The sequence below is a fragment of the Enoplosus armatus genome, chromosome 4 (genome assembly GCF_043641665.1).
Source record: "Enoplosus armatus isolate fEnoArm2 chromosome 4, fEnoArm2.hap1, whole genome shotgun sequence".
Taxonomy (NCBI): domain Eukaryota; kingdom Metazoa; phylum Chordata; class Actinopteri; order Centrarchiformes; family Enoplosidae; genus Enoplosus; species Enoplosus armatus.
Genome location: NC_092183.1, coordinates 5,968,476 through 5,989,797, shown reverse-complemented (window position 1 = coordinate 5,989,797; position 21,322 = coordinate 5,968,476). Strand labels below are relative to the sequence as shown.

General features: G+C 40.4%; 1 protein-coding gene across 1 annotated transcript in view; it reads right to left on the bottom strand.

Moving 5' to 3' along the window:
- kcnt1b (potassium sodium-activated channel subfamily T member 1b) overlaps positions 1–21,322 on the bottom strand; it is a 60,099-nt gene that overhangs the window by 8,467 nt on the left and 30,310 nt on the right. Inside the window, exons 3-26 of the mRNA XM_070903674.1 lie at positions 20,382–20,461; positions 18,986–19,091; positions 18,152–18,208; positions 17,991–18,039; positions 17,725–17,784; positions 15,670–15,744; positions 15,297–15,380; positions 13,997–14,091; positions 12,936–13,116; positions 12,287–12,451; positions 11,703–11,839; positions 8,877–8,940; positions 8,501–8,609; positions 8,287–8,395; positions 6,769–6,918; positions 6,408–6,643; positions 6,054–6,074; positions 5,154–5,367; positions 3,839–3,944; positions 3,491–3,663; positions 2,241–2,312; positions 1,312–1,446; positions 854–965; positions 4–105 (exon numbers count right to left, since the gene is read on the bottom strand). Coding sequence (XP_070759775.1) covers positions 4–105; positions 854–965; positions 1,312–1,446; positions 2,241–2,312; positions 3,491–3,663; positions 3,839–3,944; positions 5,154–5,367; positions 6,054–6,074; positions 6,408–6,643; positions 6,769–6,918; positions 8,287–8,395; positions 8,501–8,609; positions 8,877–8,940; positions 11,703–11,839; positions 12,287–12,451; positions 12,936–13,116; positions 13,997–14,091; positions 15,297–15,380; positions 15,670–15,744; positions 17,725–17,784; positions 17,991–18,039; positions 18,152–18,208; positions 18,986–19,091; positions 20,382–20,461 — 2,692 coding nt within the window. The remainder of the gene's footprint in view (positions 1–3; positions 106–853; positions 966–1,311; positions 1,447–2,240; positions 2,313–3,490; positions 3,664–3,838; positions 3,945–5,153; positions 5,368–6,053; positions 6,075–6,407; positions 6,644–6,768; positions 6,919–8,286; positions 8,396–8,500; positions 8,610–8,876; positions 8,941–11,702; positions 11,840–12,286; positions 12,452–12,935; positions 13,117–13,996; positions 14,092–15,296; positions 15,381–15,669; positions 15,745–17,724; positions 17,785–17,990; positions 18,040–18,151; positions 18,209–18,985; positions 19,092–20,381; positions 20,462–21,322) is intronic.

The window sequence follows — 21,322 nt, the reverse complement described above, 5'->3', positions numbered from 1 at the left end:
CACCTGATAGAGCAGCGTATCCAACATGCTGATACTGAACACCCTGCCTGCAGCAAACGGCAGCCGGAACATGAAGGCCAAGTTGGAGCCCTTATCACGCTCTATCTGAAGAGAGAAACAAGCAAACAAGAAAGAACAAGATCTGAGGATCGAAGAAACTTTTTCCTGTATCTTTGCTGAACTCTTGCTCCTTTGCTCCATCTCCAAGAAGACTTGTGTGAAAATGAAAAAGCCTGTTGGGTTTCACCTCTGAAAACTTAGAAGTTGGTTGAGAGATCCGTTTTTAAAGCACTATCAAAGTGAAAAGGGTTCACTATGATCGAGAATCAAGTACTAAAACTCTTTATCTGTTCCTCTTATGTCTTTTTTGTGTGTTTAAATCTCTCCATGAACTATCAAGGCTTAGAAAAACTGACCTAAAAATCACAGAGGTACATGACAAAGTCCTGTTATTTGGTGAATTAGCTCCATTTATATTAACTGCTGAAATAAGCAGGAGAAAAGGAAAATAAATGGTCTCTTTACCGCTAACATCAACATTTAACAGGACTTTGCATCTGTTCATTTATATATTAAGGTATGATTTTATGACATTTTTCACTCTGCAATAAGAGTGAAGCGTGAAAAACAAACCATTCCCTCAATTCAGGCCACAGGAGCAAAGACAAATCAAAAGTATTTGGATGTTTGTCACCCGAGGTGCTTACAAAGCTTAGCCTCATTTTAAACATTATACTGCTGCAGATTATATTCTTTAATCCAGCTCTGGTCTGTCTTTGGATGGATCTCATGGATGGAGTTCCACACACAGAAAAGACAGCGATGTCAATGATCGTCCTTCTCAACAGCTCACCTTCTCCAGTTTGGAGAGGGCGAGCGAGTAGCAGTCCTTGGCTCTGAACTGCATGAACCTCATGTTGGACGGGTGTGTGAGCTCCGTGATGATGCTGAGACTGGGGAACAACCTGAGCGATAGAGAGAGAGGGATGTTAGTGGAGAGGTGAAGTGCTTTGTGCTGCTCACCCAGTGTGGCAGTGATGAATGCTTTTTAATTTGGCTTGTTAAATAAAAGAGCTAAAGTTTCAGAGCTTTGGCAACTGTAGTTTGTCTTTGAGATGAACTCATTCTCCAAACTTTAAAAAAAACCCAAGAATTTACTTTCCAGCATCCTACAGAGAACACATGAACAGAGAACACGTTAATCAAGTCTTGATCAAACACTTGAAGGTCCAGCTCATGCATAAATAGCCAGTGACTGTGCTAACTGTTCACTGTATGTTTCTACACAGTGAAACGCTCTCTCTGCGTTACCTGAACATAGTCTGGACGTTGACGATGGTCTTGGCGTCGGCCATGTAGTCCTCCTCAGCGCTCATGGTGCTCTCCTTGTCCACAACCACCAGGTTGTCGGCGTAGATTATACCACACTGTAGCAGGTTGTCCAAGCTGGTCCATTCACAAAACAAGTTTATAAATATCTCCTCTTGGATATTACAACAATGGTATAACATCGACCCGATTCAATGCATGAATTTTTCTGGTGTACACACTTTCTACAAACATGGATCATTTACTTTACTACTTAATATTTTCCCCTCCCAACTGCCAGGTTGTATCTGCTCCACAAGCTGAACTGACAAGATGACGTTACATATGACCTGTTTAGATTTAAGAGTAAAGAAGGTAACTTTGAGTTTGATCGATGCACCTGATACTTGATCAAAATGCTGTTTAATAATGATGTAAACTAGAATGATTGTAAATTACATTTCAAGAAAATAACACAATATTAAAAGCCTTGCTAAAAACATTACACTAAATTACCAAATAGTATTGGTTAGGTTAGCATCATTTCCCATCCATTTTACATAATTAATACATAATTTATTGTTGATGTTTGTTGAAATTAAAAATCGCTGTGCTGGGAATGTCTCAGCCTGACCTAACATCGTCTACATTTGAACAGCTATATGTGGGAATAAAAAAATCAATATAATGAGTCTAAAAATCCACAGTACACCACCAATAGCTGTTTTTACTACGTTTATATAATGTAACATTATGTAATGTTTCAGGCCCTGAAATTGCCAACACCCACTAAGGATTATATTGCATTTTATTCATGACACATGCAAGTTGTGTTGAAGCTGTACCACTGGTAGCTGTATTAAAACTGAGAGGAACATGATCATTACATGAGTTAATCAATTGAGCAGGTTTTTAATAATCCAAACACATACTTATCGATAGTGCCAGCCATGAAGTAAACCATTGGAAAGCAGCAAATGGCCTCTAAGAAGTGGTTGTCTGGCCTGCGGGAAACAGGAAACATTGTGAATGAGCATCCCACATAAATTATCTTTGTAAAACCCCTGTGACAGATTCTGACACTGTTGCTGTCATTTCCTGAAATTTGCTTGTTGATGAGGGTGGGGGCCGATACAGTTTGAACTGTATTAATTGATGTTTTATCAGGCAACAAGAGGGAAATATATGTTCAATGTGTCAATGCTATGGGAGGATTTAACTAGTTGCTATGGAAACCACTGAGGATGTCAGTTTAGCCAGAGCTTTGTTGGCTCTCTGTCTGTGTAGTTGATCGGTTTCAGCAACCCAACAGATTTTGGCTGAAGTCAACAATGAAACAGCAGAAAAAGTGTGGATCACTGCAACACACACACACACACACACTCAAATGTATACATACCCTAACACACAAATAAGCTTTCTTGTGCAGAGAGAACAGTTGTTTATGAATAATGCAAAGGCTATTTTTTCCCCCATTTATCTTGAAGCACAGTCAACCCATAGTTCCAGCTGTCATTGTCAATTCTCTCCTGTAGAGAATTGATAATGACAGCTGGAACCAAATTGTTTTCGGTAGACTTCTGAAAGCAATTTGGTTGTTTTAAATTGCAATTTTTTATTTTATTTCAAGCCCACATGCATCCCCAAACCAAACGTATGCAAATATACACCAACACACACACACACGGATCCATTTCTTTACATCTTTTGAACTTCAATCCAGTTTTCTGCATGGACAACTTTTTTAAATTAATAATGTAAAACTATAATTTTTCTATATCTTGAGGCAAGTTTAACCCACATACTTCACTGCAGTCTGGAAATGTGCTCATAGTAAAGTACCACACCATTTTTATCTAGAAGTTCTACTACTACTAAAACTTTATCAACATTAATCCACAGCAGTGTTGGCATCCATAGCAGCAAAGGAGGACCAGATAAGAGCCTGCTTTATTAGTTGCTACGCCAACCCATTAGGTAACTGGTAGCAAATTAGCATACTATCTCATCTTTATTGTGTTATATGTACACAATCATAAGTGTATGTGTTAGAAGCCTCTACAATCAAAAGACATTACTCAAGTTTTTTAAGTTATTATGAAAACGTCAGTGGGTTTACATCACTGTAGGTATAAGAACAAACAAACAAACAAGGGATTGAGAGGACGGTTGGAAGTCTTACGGGTAGTCCAGCAGCAGCACTATGGGGTTGAGCTCCTTCCTGGGCCGATAGTAAGCGCGCAGAGGGACAATGAAGTTGTAGAGACCGTTTCCCGCCGTCTCTGCAGACACTATAATCAGTTTATTCTTGAAGCCGTATGCCTTGGCATCCTCAAAGCTGCTATGTGTGCAGCCCTGGATGTAAACAGGGAAAAAAGTCAGGTTTTAGTTGTTCTGTGCTCTTGGGAGACAAATCAAATCATATTTTTTTTATTTATAAAAACTATGGCAGAAAAAAAGGTCATGTCATATTTATATAGTGTGTTTTTGTGGTTTGGTTCGGTGCCGTTTCGGTCTCATATGAATTCACCTTGTCGAGGCGAAGGCAGCAGAATGGAGCTTTCTGTGGCAGGAGGTGACACAGAGTCGGAGAGCTGCCGATGTAGGGCGAGTTGGGAGGGTAGCCCTTCACAAACCTGATGGAAGAGAAACAAGAAATGCCTCTGAGGAAAAGGTGTATCAGATATCCATCAATAATGCTGTCCACGTCTTAACTGGTTTTATTCCTCTCCACTCGAAACAAACCTGTTTTTTCCATATTTTCTCTGAAGGAACCAGTGTATCACTGAATCCCTCTTCATTATTTTGATCATTATTTTAATCACACCAAATATCAACATTAATAATGTCTCATTATTAGATTCTGCAGCTTCTTTGCTCAAATTAATGATGTTTATAAACAGGAGGATGCCTTCAGTGTCCAACTACATCAACAATTACAATGTTTTTGTGGCTTGTGCATTTGCTTCAATTTGCTTCTGTGTCCCCTGATTTGTAAAGTGCCAGCTGCAATTACCCTAATCAGTTTCACGGTGCCCTCTAGTTTGCCAATAAAAGAGATTCTGACTTTGTTTGGAGATGCAGCTACAACATGACCACCACATGATGGCACTGTGGGACCTTGAGCTTCCCTGTGTGTTTCCTCCAGATAATGCAGTTGCCTCTATCTCCCAAACTGCTGCCCCTGACACATCTTAAAGAAGAAAAACTACTCAAATGTCATGGGGCGCAGTAATAGAGGCTCAGAGGTCAGGAGGACCATGTTAAGTCCAACTTTAAGGAGACCGACTGATGTCTGGGTCTAACAGTTGCTGTTCAAAAAGACTAGTATGGGCTGAGGTACAAGCACCCAATCTATGCTAAACTTATCTCTGGCTAATGAAACCACATACAGAGAGAGAGAAAAGAGAAGTACAAAGCTGCTGAGATAAACTGATTCCTCTGACTTGCTGAACTGCCATCATGGCGACTATCAGTCTGGACAACTGATGAATGAACGTTGAGGGGTGAAGATCTGCGTTAAGGACACACAACATGAGCTTCACTCAAGAGGAAAAGTGCTGACCTCCCGGTCATGACGTAAACATTCATCACTGACATGTCCACACCTTACAGCACTATCACATACAGATTTCACGCCAATTCCAAACCCATCCATCTCTCCTCCTACACCCACTGAGGATGACAAAGAGGAGGACAGATGAGATCAATCAAGTATAGAGCGTAGGACGCCTGCACTATGGAGGACATTTCACTTTTTTACTGCCGCAAACCAAGACATACTGTACACTACAACACCACCAAATCTCTTTGTATCAAAGAAGCCCTTCTTTACTCCCACTTACTCTGAACCTACAGAGCCTTCCTCGTCTGATTGGTTGGTCTCATCCTCTGATTGGTCACTGAGGAGGTCGCAGGGCAGAATAGCGGAGGAGTCGGCGATCTCTAGGACAGGTGCGATGCTTGGCCTGCGGCTTCCTGCGCCGTTCTCTGTCGGCAACATCAGCTTGCTGCTTTCCTCAGGAGGATCAGGGTTCTGGAGATCTATGGCTACAGTGCCTGAAAATGACATGAGTTTATTGTATGAGCAGCATCTACAGGGCTGTTTAGAAATAGCATGCGCATCACTTGTACTGTAATGTGTTAAGTCAACAGTGAATGTTTGCATATAAATGCCATGGTGAACCTATGACTATTCTATCTCAGAAAACACTCTGGTGCTGGAGAACGCCTTTTCATATTGGATGTACAGTAATAAGGTCCACGTTTAGCTTATTCAGCATCTTAGCCACCAACAATCCTACCACCTTCTTTAGCTCAGCCTAGTTTGACCTTGAGGAGAAAATGTATTGCTTTCTGCATCATGTAATTGTACTCTTGAGCTACCAGAAAAGGCATGCAAACAGTATTGACATTGTGTGTATGTCAATAAATATGTCCCTAACATACATCATATTATCTGTATATAATATGATGTATGATATATGCATATTACATATATTGGGCATATCAGACACATGATATATGTGCAATACATATATCATCTTTTATGTGGAAATGTGATATTAAAATCACAAGAATTGAGCGTTAGTTAAACAATAATGAAATATCACTGTCTTGTACAGTGTACATCATACTGTCAATTGTAAAGAAAAAAAAAAATTGGACTCCAAATTACTTGTACATCAAATTACTTTTATTAGTAAATAAGTGTGATGCAAGTGATGCATCATGCACAAACTTACCATATGAAGTGGCCTGATCAACTTTCACAGGTCAAAGAAAAAGCACAACACAATAATGTCAGCCAAGAAAGTAAAAACGCTTGTAAGAAAATAATCATGCATAACAATCAGCGAAAGCGTACGGCATCACCAAGGCAGCCACCATTCAGAGATGTTCAGAGTGAGTGCAGTTTAGAGTAAATAAACGTCAACAACAAAAGCATCCATTTTCTCTTCTTACATGGGAACCCTTTCAATGGTTTTAAGGCTTTCTGCAATCTGAATCTTAATACTCTACAAACATCTTCCTTTCTTTACCAGCTTCCATGCTTCCAAAACATCATTTTCTTTTCTGCGTCTGGCTCTCAGTCTCACCCATGCTGGCGATGATGCTGTGTACCGGCAGCCTGGAGGGGGCGTCGTAGAGGCCGGTGACGGGAAGGCCCTTGCTGTCCTTCTCCTCCTGTTTGAAGATGAAGGCTGAGTTCTCCTCCTTGGTGATGTTGATGTAGTAGCAGGTGTCGGTGGCAGCCATGATGTGGCGGGGGCCTGGGTTCAGGAGGATGCTCTTGTTGTCCTCCCTCTTCACTCCAATCAAACACACGCCGTACCTGCAAAGTTCAAAATGGGCCTCAGCTCAGGTTTTTTTTTGTTCCCAGAGACATTAACAATTATTCTAATGAGATAAAATATTATTATAGAGTGTTAGGATTAAGCTAGTGGAAGTTTCACAAACTTCTTATGGGCGTGGAAGGAGGCGTAGGTGAAGCTCTTTCCATCATACTCCCCAAAAAACTTGCTGTCGCACAAGCGGATGTGGTAGACCTCATTTCCAGAGCAGCGTCCATACATCCTCTGCCAATGCTCCGGAGACAACTGCCCCTCCCTGAAGCAGCATTATCAGAAATGTTACTTCTTAAATTACAGTAACATGAAGTTTCAGACCTCTACAATGGACTGATGAACTGCTGGCAAACGGAAAAAATCTAAACATTTTTTCTTGTATTAAATGTCAGAAATATTATGGTTTTTTTTTTTAATATTACTCATGAGTCATTTCAATGTCTAATAGAATACACCTTTAAATCAAATTTGACTTTATTTGCTCAACAACTCTCATTTCCCCATAGACCAATAAATCTGTGTGACCTTTCATGACCTTTCACGAGCTTATACTCCCCAGGCTATAAGGTCATTTTATTTAGTAGTTCATGTACTTCATGACTTTTACCAGGTACATAACTGCATAATTGTAAAAACTCCAGGATTATCAGTCATCTTTCTCTAATATCAATTATGTGGGATTGAATCTGTCGACATGAATAATGACACAACAGGATATTAAACATTCACAGAGCACTCAAAGCTAGAAAAGATTGAAAGTTTATGTAATAAGAGCGTTGAGCTGCACTGGAAACTGAAATAATGTCATTGGTTCAGTTAAATCTCAACAGACAGAACCAGAGTACGACATCAGTTTCAGATGAATAATGTAAGGCTAGGGTCACAAGGTAGCTTAGCTGACATTTTAAGAAAGCTTTAAACTTCAATTATGTTTGAAATAAGTTAAGATAACTGACTAGCAATCTGGAAAGTCTTAAAGGAATACTTTGACGTTTTGGGAAATATGTTTCTTCACTTGCTGCAACTTTGTTAAAAATATTGATATCACTCTCTTTACTCTACGTTACAGATGAAGGCGATTGTTAGCTTAGCTTAGCATAAAGACTGGAAACTGGACAAAAACAGCCTGGCTCCTGTCACAAGGTTAAAAAAGCTGTCTACCAGCATCTGTAAAGCTCGCTATTTAACACATAGTGTCTTGTTTGTTTAATCTGTTGGTGGGTACACTTTGTTACTTTAGGACAGAGCTAAGCTAGCTCCTTTCTCCTGTTTCCTGTCCTCATGCTAAGCTAAGCTAACCATTGCTCCATATCAGAGTGGCATCGATCTTTTCATCTAACTCCCAGCAAGAAAGTAAATAAATTAAATAAGTGTAAGATGTCAAACTGATACTTTAAAAACTGGCCATCGAGGTTTAATTCAACCAATTAGATTACTTTGCTGTAAAGGCACTTCCTTATATTTGATCAATTTCACTGCTCAAAAGTGTGATCACCTCAAGTGCGATACATGTAGACAACTTGGTGAGACAGTGATACAAGGACATACTGACAGTGGACAGTGGATATCACTATAAATACATACATGCTAATATTAATTGCATTGTAGTAAAATAGTAGCGTGTACTCACTGTCCTCTGGAGGTGTGAACCAGGAGTGTGACTAAGGTAGACGTGGCCGGACACACACAGTTCAGCGCCAACATCGCATACTTAAATTCTTCTTCACATACTACATGATCTGATTGAAATGAACAAATTGCAATAATATAGTGTGTTAGACTTGTAGTGTGTAAGTAAACAAAGACAGAATGTTTCTGTAGGAAGGCAGTCTCCACGCACCTACCTGCAAACTTAACATGGAATTTATTTTCTGGTTTGAGAATTTGGACGTAGAGAGGGCAATTTGGAGCAAAGTCTTTCGCAGCCCAAGCCCTCAAAATAGTCTGGTGATCCTGTGGGAGAAGAAATGGTTCTATTTTACTCATGCAGAGACTCATTTGTAAATGCAATCTGAATTTTATGGATCGTAAAGTTTGCCTCAGCGACTCAATGTGCTCTCAATACTGCAGTTCCAATAGAATCACAACATCATCTGAATATCTCCGACTCTCTCAGCTAATTGATAAAGGAAGTCAAGTGTGAAGGGAAATTGCTCCACTGAAATTATTTTTATCAAGAGTTTACCACTGCCCCGACAAATTCTTGATGATGTGACTCACAGCAGCAGTTCTGTCGACCTCGTTCCTGCTGCTGAGGATGAAGCAGGCCTCAGCGTCGTCCATCCTGAGGATTGACGGAGAGAAGAACAGAAAAAGAAAGAAACAGGCAGATTCACGAGTTGGTGACTGCGAGGGAGACATTCAACCAAACGTATGATTAATTATTTAAAGAGAACAATGCTTTAAAGAACAGCTAGGCAGGGATGAGTGCTGATGTCCCGTGACAATGGCTGCAAATGTTAAAAGCTGCGTTCTAGCATGAAAACAATCTGACCGCAGTGCTAGCGACACATGATCTGTGACAGAAAACTCATGCTCTGTGTACTTGAAGAGAACAACAGTATGAAATGATTACAAGAAAATCTTTCATTTATCTGGCGATTTGCCACAGCATCTAATCACCTGCACAACTTTGCACATTGAAGAGGGGCTCTTGGACACATTTATGACTGATATCACACCGTCATGTGCTAGTGAGAAGTAGTTAGACCCCATTTCACTGGTATCACATCATAACACGACAAGCAATAAAAAGCAGCAAGACACCCTGAAGGAACAGTAAAACCATCATTGGCACACCGGTGCTGCAATATTTTGTAAGGACAGAAACATAATTAAGGTCAAACACATTCCAATGTGATGTATCACTGTTTCTATTACTGCCTATGTATGTGGCCTTTGATGCAGATTATCAATGTTGTGTGAAATCCCATTACACTGATGTGCAAGCAGAGGGCAGCCAAGTGGACTTAGTAAGTATCTCATCCTCTAACTGCACTTCACGGACTCCAATTTGCCAGTGGAGGACGAAAAGAGAAACTTTGTAATGATACAAAGCTGGTTGAAAATCGACAATGTGGGTAGTATATGTGGCTCTACGGCTGTTGTTTGACCTACAGATTGTACTTCTGCATTTTTGTATGCCCCTCTCCACAGACAGGCAGCTCCTCCCCGCTTTTAATGGTATAATGCTGGAATCAAACATTTGGAGCTACTTATGAGCCACAATACAGTGCGGAGGAATTACGGCGTATGGAGGAAGCTGGTGAGGACAGCACCGCGGAGCTGCCCCGTGGCAGGGACAACTGGTGGTGCTGCTGCGGTAAATGCAATGTGGCAACATGCATATATTTTTGTTCGTCTATACAGTGCATCCGGAAAGTATTCACAGCGCTTCACTTTTTCCACATTTTGTTATGTTGCAGCCTTATACCAAAATGGATTAAATTCATTTTTTTCCTCAAAATTCTACACACAACACCCCATAATGACAACGTGAAAAAAGTTTTTTTGAGATTTTTGCAAATTTATTAAAAATAAAAAACCTGAGAAATCACATGTACATAAGTATTCACAGCCTTTGCTCAATACTTTGTTGATGCACCTTTGGCAGCAATTACAGCCTCAAGTCTTTTTGAATATGATGCCACAAGCTTGGCACACCTATCTTTGGGCAGTTTCACCCATTCCTCTTTGCAGCACCTCTCAAGCTCCATCAGGTTGGATGGGAAGCGTCGGTGCACAGCCATTTTCAGATCTCTCCAGAGATGTTCAATCGGATTCAAGTCTGGGCTCTGGCTGGGCCACTCAAGGACATTCACAGAGTTGTCCTGAAGCCACTCCTTTGATATCTTGGCTGTGTGCTTAGGGTCGTTGTCCTGCTGAAAGATAAACCGTCGCCCCAGTCTGAGGTCAAGAGCGCTCTGGAGCAGGTTTTCATCCAGGATGTCTCTGTACTTTGCTGCATTCATCTTTCCCTCTATCCTGACTAGTCTCCCAGTTCCTGCCGCTGAAAAACATCCCCACAGCATGATGCTGCCACCACCATGCTTCACTGTAGGGATGGTATTGGCCTGGTGATGAGCGGTGCCTGGTTTCCTCGAAACGTGACGCCTGGCATTCACACCAAAGAGTTCAATCTTTGTCTCATCAGACCAGAGAATTTTGTTTCTCATGGTCTGAGAGTCCTTCAGGTGCCTTTTGGCAAACTCCAGGCGGGCTGCTATGTGCCTTTTACTAAGGAGTGGCTTCCGTCTGGCCACTCTACCATACAGGCCTGATTGGTGGATTGCTGCAGAGATGGTTGTCCTTCTGGAAGGTTCTCCTCTCTCCACAGAGGAACTCTGGAGCTCTGACAGAGTGACCATCGGGTTCTTGGTCACCTCCCTGACTAAGGCCCTTCTCCCCCGATTACTCAGTTTAGATGGCCGGCCAGCTCTAGGAAGAGTCCTGGTGGTTCCGAACTTCTTCCACTTACGGATGATGGAGGCCACTGTGCTCATTGGGACCTTCAAAGCAGCAGAAATTTTTCTGTAACCTTCCCCAGATTTGTGCCTCGAGACAATCCTGTCTCGGAGGTCTACAGACAATTCCTTTGACTTCATGCTTGGTTTGTGCTCTGACATGCACTGTCAACTGTGGGACCTTATATAGACAGGTGTGTGCCTTTCCAAATCATGTCCAATCAACTGAATTTACCACAGGTGGACTCCAATTGCAGCTGCAGAAACATCTCAAGGATGATCAGTGGAAACAGGATGCACCTGAGCTCAATTTTGAGCTTCATGGCAAAGGCTGTGAATACTTATGTACATGTGATTTCTTAGTTTTTTATTTTTAATAAATTTGCAAAAATTTCAAAAAAACTTTTTTCACATTGTCATTATGGGGTGTTGTGTGTAGAATTTTGAGGAAAAAAATTAATTTAATCCATTTTGGAATAAGGGTGTAACATAACAAAATGTGGAAAAAGTGAAGCGCCGTGAATACTTTCCGGATGCACTGTACGTGTCTGAATCTAAACATGCATGCCATTCTTTCACTCACTTGGCCCTCATCAGGTCCTGGTCTTTGAGGGCAGATCCTTGAAGGTAGATGACCCTCTGGGACCACAGAGGGATTTGGAGGATACGGCGAACCTGAATGTCTATCTCCGTTGGACACAGGATCACCACATAGTAGTCCTGCAAAACAGGATATGAATGCATTTATGGAAATCATGCTATATCAGCTTGATATAATGTATGTGGGTAAACTGTTACGTGTATAGTTAATGTTTAAAATTGGCTAAAGAAATGTTTTTAGCCTTTTTAGAGCTGGAATGTTACAAAGTAGTAGCAATAATTGTGGAAAATCTCTCCTGCAGATCCTACATTTATTCCACAGGAATAAGACATAAAATACTTTCTTCAATGTCATAAAATGGAAGAAAATGTGTATATTGAAACATAAATTTATACTCATTGTCATCTTGATTATCACCTAACCATTCCTATGCTAGCAAACCTTAATTTTTCAAAACAAAAGCCTCACAGAAGTCAGAGAAATGACAAAAGTGGCATTTATACTGACTACATACTTGACTTTCTGATAATCCAACATCTAAAAAATCCAGTGTTTTGTTCTGATACCTGTAGTCGGGGATGAGCGTAGAACTCGTTGAGGAAATCCATCAGCAGATCAATCTTGAGTGAGCTGACACACAACACCACATGCTTCTCGGTCTGCGCCCGGTGGCGGCTGTAATTCCCTCCTAACTTCTGGCTCTCCATCCACAGGTATGCTAGTTCTTCAAACTGACAATGTGACAACAACATTGATGTGATGTCAAATGCAACTAGAATGATATAAATAATGAAAAAGAGATAGATTTGCTGTCTGGACACAGACGGTGAAAGCACTGGAGTGAAAACTGCTGATGCACCAATTTGTCAGCAGTAGGAGTACATTTCTTTTTTCTCACTCAATTTGCTCTGCAGGGACAGTAAACAAATCAGAACAAGTTTGTGATCTTTAAAAATAAATAACACAGTGAATCGGTGGATTAATCATCCAGCAAGTGTGAGGCAGCATGACTTGGCTTGAATTTTGAGTGAGATTTGCAGACTTATTAGATTTTTATTTGCTGTCGGCCGGTGATAAGAGGCAAGAAAAAACATTTAATATTTGATGATAACCCCATTAAGGTCAGCACTAGATGCAGAACATCAAAGAATTCCTGATGACGAGGCAGGACCTGATACAAGGTTTACCAAAGTTCGTTTACCCGATAGTCATTACCTGCAGTGGGAGCACCACCAGGGCAACGCAGATGAGAATGACCACCAGCAGCTGGGAGGGCCAGATTTGTGGCGTGACATCCCCATAGCCCACGGTGGAGAAGGTGACGATGCAGAAATAGAACGAGTCAAACAGGGACAGGTGCTTCCCGGCTCTCTCTAGATGCTGGATTCCACAAGCTCTGCAAAAAGATGAGGAATTCAACAATGACTTGATGCTGTTATATCCGACATGTCTCTTACGGGTGAAGATAATCAAATTAAAACGTGAACTTTACTAGGATAATCTGCCTGGTGGACTGGATATCAAATTCAATTTGCTCAAGATCAAAGGGCACTAGAGTCAATACAGCTTAGGTTCCTGCTCAGTATGTCATTTAAAGTGACACTATTGATTAATCTGTCAGTTCCACCTCACTGCTTGCACCGATTCATTTATTTTGTTTTTTCATTGGTAGGTAGGAGATTTAATGCAACCCAGAGGCAGAGGGGAATGAGTATGTCTAACTGGACAGAGTGGAGTGGAGGAGGTAGGCGTTGGGTGGTGGCCAAGGCACCAGAAGGCTGCCAAAGAGCTAAAGTCTAAGAAGTGGCAGCTTAGATTAAAATGAATTGGTTATATCAATGACACAAAAAAGTATTATTTGCATCTACATTTATTTGAATTTTCCAAACAGTTCTATATCTACCATTTGTTTTCGCCAGTAACAGTAGCTAACTCTTCACTTTGTGTTGCTTTCGCACAGCATCTTTCAGCCAAATCTCAACTTGCTAGAAAAACTGCGCACCTTTGGCCCCACCACTGTGCCAATAACAGCTCACTATGTCTGCTTCCAAGAAATGTTTGAATAACTACATTTTCTATCTCTATTTTTTCAACATATTTAACTCCATCTAAAAGGCATACACTTTACCAACTGTGTCACAGATGATGTTTTCTGGGTCATGTGGTACACAGTTCAGGAGACAGATTCTGCAGCAAGGGTCAGTAAACAGGGCTGAAAGCCTCGATGGTCAGAGATGCATTTCTGTGACTAACAGCCAGAACTGAGGTTCACTCACCCGGTGAAAACCAGACACAGCAAGGTGCAGATGAGGATGAACACTTGGTTGAACATGGCCGAGTGGGTTCTCTGGATGGCACGATGGAAATCATTCTGGACATAGGAAAAGAGATTATTAGACAGGTAGGTGATGGATCTATCGCCCCGTTGTGCATAAACTGTTTATATTGCCATATCCAGACTAAGGATTGTGAATTGAAATACATTTTCCACTCTGGATACAACATTTGTAAGGTCTCAATAAAAGCTTCAACATGACATTTGTGGAACGATTGCAGAAAAAGTCAGTTACGGTCTTTATATTTAAAGATATTTAACTATGTCCTCTAACTCCACTTCTCCTCTTTAGTGGAACATTTTAGTACTATATTGTGCTTTCTCCTACATGAGCATTCTGTCCGTCTTAATATGTAGCTCACGACTCATTTTCAGTTGCACCTTGTTAACATGTTCTGCCTGCCACCGCCTCCCTTCAACGCCTCTCCAAACTGTCACTGCTCTCTCTCCACGTGCTGGTCTGCTTGGCCTCATATTCTACCATCTGCCCAACTACCGCCTTGGCATGAAGCTCTTACTCTTGTCATTGTCTCATCTGAATGACAGCGGGAGCACACACACTACGCCAGTTGGATATCCTCTAATTGCTTTGAATTCCATGTACCAGTCACTTTGCACTATGGTAAATCCTGGACAATATTGATACTACAACACCAGAATTCTGTGCAGCAGGCATTTTTATCCTTTCTTTGTATCTCTGTATCTATGTTGCATGTTGCATTGCAGTGTTTTGCTTTGGCTTGCCTTGCTGTTCTGCATTTGTAAAAAATGTGCTGTGGTTATCATTCATTTCCAGTATAGGACTACAGTATAGTAAGTATTTGCATGCTTTGCAGTTGCACTAACCCCCAACAACTGCAGCTGGTGGGATACTGAAGATCAACTGAGTGCGAGTAATTCGCTATGTAACCATCCATACATGCTAATTTATCAAAGTAACTAGTGTTAATGCTAACAATGTTACACAAACTAATGTAGCTATTCAGACTACCTTCATAAGGACAGATTGGCTAGTGCACAAATCAGATGTGTTTGCAAACAGTGTCCGTTAACCACAGAGAAAGAAATTGCCCAGCTCAATTAGATTCTGTTCAGATAGCTAAATTGAAAACCCACTTACACTTACTGCTCATGTTACTCGCCTCCAATATGGCTGCCACAGGATGGATAATGTACCTTCAAAGCCCTCAGTGGTGCTACAGTTTTTACAGAACAATAAATACATTATTGAAAATACATACGATCATGTTCTCCAGGGCACCTTTGGCTAGCCAGCAGTTAAGAAATACAGGGACGAATATGTTTCTCAATGGAGCCCAGAAGATCTTAAGGAGGAAAGGAAAGAAAGACGGAAGAGAGGAAGGGTGAAATACTAATCAGTTAACATACCTGAGGCATGATAGGAAATCATTATCATCAGTACAGAGACAAAATTTAAAAAAATTAATATGCCCATGGCAACCTTTCGTTAAGGGTGGTTGGATGGTAAAATATTTAGTCTGAATTAGATGACTGGATTGATCAGAACAATCCAATACCTAAATGACCTCGACTCTAAATGAAGGAGCCTGTGTTAACAGATTAACTGATAAATGCATTAAGTTAATTACTCACTGTGATTATAAATGGCACTGTATTGATCATCTCCAATATGAAGGATATCTGGAACATCTGCTCCCAAATGTTCCCCTGGAGGAGAAATTGATGAAATAATTCAATGAACCAATGAGAGCGTAGATATTGTTTTAGAGAGAAGCGTAATTCCTGTAAAAATAACCACTGGAGGAAATCAGCTGCGACAAGGAAACATTGCTGTATAACAGACAAGAAAACAACAGTTTTGTATATTGTGATTTGTAAGTCCATGTTACAAATCAAACATGCTTCATTCTTTGGTATAAACACTTTTAGTAATGATCAAAGCTGGAAAGGAGTGGTGCAGTAACTAATGTTGGGTCAACAAACACTCCTCATTGACCTGTTTTTGTTCCAAAGACATTCAAAGCATCTGCTTGTTTGTGGAACATGTTAATAAAACTTAGCTACTGTTTAACAGAAACATTATTATTATTATTATCATATATATTATATATATTATATAGAAAGCCTAACCCTTTCTAATCAAATCTCTCTTTATCACAACTACGTCTTTCCAGGTTTTAGGACTTTTTGAAGAGTTTACTTTGTAAACTACTGTATGCTGCATTCACTACTTTTGCTTTTACATGTGTTATGTAAACCAAGTTTATTAGCAACCTTGCATTACTACACGCTGAATTATGTATTCTATATTCTATTCTATATTTATAAAGATATTTCTAACCGACAGAAGAAAAAAACACTAGTTTGTTTTAAAACTGAAAATACTTTGTGGACGCTGGCAAGATGGAGACTTCAAACTTTAGACTTCAAAAGGCCAGATAATACATTATATACATATAGTAAAAGTATGGTTGCAGCTAATTGCACAATCAGCAAGTGGGACTGAATACTAATCGCATATAGAGAGCGCAGCACAGTTTACAAGGTGCACTTCAGTGGTGCATTCAGACTACAATGGAGCTATTAAAAAGCGTACTAAAGAAAATAGAGAAACACTTTACAAGGCTACATTTTGTCACCACCTGAAAATTTGCTCCTTATAAAATAAATGCAGTAGGAGTCCCCAAACAACTTTCTGAGAAAAAAAAAAAATACATGGAAAGACATAAAAGGATCCACAAAACATTGCAAATAATAAAAACCAGAGCAAGCTTTAGAGCATCACCACAGGGGAAGGAGCTGAAACCTAAGAAACAACATGTCTTAGAGACACTACCAGTCTCAGAGCAGCAAACTAATAATTCCAAGATAAGAGGAGCTTTCTTTGAGACTGGCAGTACTTATAGGCCCCTGGACCCTGGTAAGATGCAGATTTGATCTTCAAAATGTGTGGGTGGTGTTAATACAACAGGTGTCTTGTGCATATCTGGTCCCCATATCCCCAAATCCCTAAAAAGGTAACTCAGATTTACTGTATTCAGATGCAAACTGTATCAGGTTTTCTTTAATGTCTAAATACATAAAGTAACCAGAAAACTTGAAATTTCTACACTGTATCAGAGAGGTTTTGTGCAAGTCTATGGGCAAATTTCAGGTTGTATTTCTGGTGATGTACTGGACTGCATTACATTGTAAGGTGTTTATACATACTGTATATAACTGTATATGAAGGGGCAAAAATTGCTTATCCCTGCTCATTAGCGCTAGTAGTGGAGGAATCTCACGAAAAAATGCTGGCCCTTTCTATTTGGGGAACTGGAGTTACTTTATTGTGTTATAAAATACATAATGCTGCCACTACTTGCTTTAAATGCTTATGAACTGAGGATAAAAGTGCACCTTTAGATGGCATGGAAAAAAACAGCACTTTCAATCCTGCAAACCTGTTTATGGAACTTGTTTCTGGAGACAGAGTGCATGATGTCTGTGCCTAAAATTAGTGTCTAAAGTGTTCTGGCCCGTGTCTTTGATACGGTAGATGCCTTGGCACTGGCACTTGGACTGGACACTGAAAACTGTCTGCCCACGAGAGAGAACCAACAGGCAGCGCTGGACTTTGATCAGACAGCTGTAAGACTTCAGCACGGATTAAAGAAAGAAACTGTGCACTGTGGACCACTTCCTTACCTTGTAGCTGAGATATGTGATAAGCATGGTCTCCAAGAAACTGATTAAGGCCACTGTCACCTGGAGCAGAGGGGAGAGGGAGATAAATGAACCCAGTAAGTGCAAACTCATCTCTTCTGGCTGCTGGACCTTCATTGAGGAACTACAGTGCTCTGCAATGCTTTTATCTAATAAATGACTGCTGGTGTTGAATCCGGCATTGAGATTCAGTTCATGCAGTGGAATTTGATTTATGTGCACTTTCGTTGGAGTGTTATTGCTCTCACCTGTATCGCCCATACAGGAACCCGTCTGTTCACGCAGAAAATCAACCCCCTGTCAAAAACCACAAGAAAGTCTTCCTCACACTTGCATCACTGTATAATTGTAATACAGAAAATCAACACACTTCAGTTTACAATTAAATGCTGTTTTGACTGAAACATACCAGTTGATTTCTGCAGACTCTGAAGCATTAGTCCAACTGCTGTTCGGACGTATTGGACTAAAAAAGAGCAACAAGGGAAACACGAAAAGAGCATGAAGGTGTGTGTGAATGTGTGTGCATCAGTGGAGACATATCCACTGGGAAACATTTCCAACAGTTGGTATGTTGCCATAAAGAACAAACTCAACGTGTCTCTAAAAGCTGCCGGCAGTGAGCACAATACAGATAATCTGCAGCTTCCACATGACTGCTCAGAGGGAGCAACTTAGCTTTGCTCTTTTTCACGTGTGTGTTTTAGACAAAGAAACACACAAATGAATAAACTCACTTCATCACTTTAATATTATAATATATAAAACGATATCAAAACCACACAATGTCATTGACTTAAATTTTGGGTACACATTTAATTCTCAATTAGAAAAGACATATTCAAAGAGTTGGAAGCAAAAATCCACAACATTTTCTTATAAATAAATGTTCTCTGCTCTGGTATCTTTTATATTTGTTGCTCTGTGCACATGGCAACAGGAAAATATTCCTGGAAAAATCCTCTGGCATACGGCAAGTCATCTGGTTGGCTTGGAATTGGTAGAAGAAGAAAAAGATGGATAGTATTAAAAGTGATAAAAAGATGGAGAAAAGAGCTGCATCTGGATAGTAACATCTTTTTCTGAAGCAAAAGATGTTTCTGATTACCTTTACTTAGCATCGAAAATATAAAACAAAACAAAAAAAGACCATAAAAAATGATATAATAAAAAATAAACTACCCAGAAAATATGGACACATCTGGAATAGTGGATAATTGATGAGTGGGGTGGCGACTCTCACCATGAAGTGCCGTCGACCTCCTTGGGGTTATCCAGGCTGACTCTCACTATGTAGAGGGCACAGGTGAGAATCTTCAGCGAGAAGTTGAACAGGCGGATTCTCAGGCCTGTAGACCAACAAAGACACATCATTTGCCTTGACTCAAAAACTGCTCTGGCTTCACTTATTTGATGATCACCTGAAAATGAGTTTGTTTAGGTCTCTGGTAATTTGGTCATCGGCGTTCCTCTAAAGCTCTGCACCCTCTCTGATCATTATCCCACAGTTCAGAACCTGCAGTGTTATGACCACCTCTGTGATTGTGAGTCTCCTGCTGACGACAGATGGATAATAAAATGCTTTTAAAATGCCTTTAGTGAAGGGCCTAAAGAGACTTTATCTGTCGAAGCCCTGAAGCGTGACTGATGCAGTACCATGCTGCTCTGGCATCCTGTCACAATGGATTTCCTTTGACGCATAACTTTCAAATCCTCCAAGAATAACACCAGCACTTTTATGGGCTTATGATATGACGAAGCATTACACAGCAAGATAAATGACTGCTGGGATTGCACAGAGAGGGATAATAATGTTTGTGGAATCACAATTTCCTGTTTGAATAAGTGCAGGGGTATGCTGATAAGCACCCACACGACCTGCACCACCAAATATGCAGAACAGAAGCTTGGCTGCAGACATGCTTGCTAGCCAGAGGGTGGTGCTCGTTGTATTACCCATTTCCAATCAGCCTTTGCAGCTACCTAATCTCTAGTGACACAACCTCTTCAGATGAAGCCAGCGTCAATGTTAAAATGATTTCAAACTGGACAAACAAAGAGTGCCGCGATGGACTAGAACAAGAGACCCCTGAAGCCAAGTGTGACATTTTCATTAGACTGTTGTTTTATGTAGAAGACTGTGGTGGCTTAGTGACATTGACAGGTTGAGGGAAAGACAGCAGAGCCGTGTCAGTGCCGAGGATATGTCAACAACGAGCTCTACCAGAGACACAGAGTTCCTATAGTGTACATTTTTTACAACTAGTAGCAAATGAATGGCTTCTAGACACCATGCACCAAACCACTGTGCTGCACCAATGTCTCTTTCAGAGATGTTGTGGCATTGCCAGTCTTATCTCCTATTGAGAAAAACACTGCAGCGCTGCTTCGTTTCTCAGCAAATGAGCCATATTCTTCAGTGCTTGCTGGGCCACAGTGTGCACGCCCATAAAATACAGTATTTTACAATGAGGTAGCTGATGTAATAATGAAACCCCCACTGAGTCAGAAATTGGATATGAGTCTTCACTGACTGCAATTTCCTACATTATGCTTTTATATATTCATTTAGCTCTGTTACCATTTGGATTATGGGAAAAGAGGAGAATGGCGCGATGCTCCCTGTCGGCTGTACTTACTTGACCTTTGGTTCTTGATGAAGAAAAGCTTCAGCCTCTCCTTGAAGGTGTTTTCGTTCACATAGAACTCCACCTGCACCCTGTGGGGAACAGCGACATGTCGTCAGTGTAAATGTATACAGGTGAGCATACACACAGCACCTCCCGACAACATACACACACACACACACACACACACACACACAGAAATGACCAGAAAACATTTGACCAAACAGTGTGACTCTTTTCATGGTATTATATAATTAGGTGCGAGACAAAATAGTGGATATGCAGTGATATTGGTTTGTTGAAATCAGCGTCACTTACACTAAATGTAACAACACCAGACAATTGTTGTTGTCCAGGCACATTCATACATGTAATCATGTTTGCATTCTCATTTTCAATTTTTCAAAGCAGGTCGCAAGACAATACACGAGTTTCAGTACTGATACCAAAATATAAACATGTTTTGCGACAAACTGAAATTCTTACATTTAAAACAAAAAAAAAACTGAAACTGAAAACAAAACATGCCGACTGCCGACAATCCGCGGCTGAAAATAGTCCCCAAAGACTGCATATTTATTCAATATGTTATTTACTCCAGTTTGACCAGTGTTGGCTAACGAGTACCGTGCCTTTTTTAAAAATAAAATATTTATCTGTGACCCATTTTTAAAGCTTTATAGTTTACATAACAAAAACATAGAATATCATCCTTCCTTGCAAAGTTATGATTTGGACCAGAAAATGTCTCATCAAAGAATAAAAAAAACAAAACTTAGAATCTGACCACGCATTCAATACCAGCGTTCAATACATGACAGTTCGACACTTGATGCAAAGGATACATTTCAGTCAGCACACAGAAAGTATTGAGGTTTGATACCCAGCCTTAGTTTGCATCCTGCTATAGCTATTCCTTACAATGACACATCCTGTTGGTAATGTTAATTGTG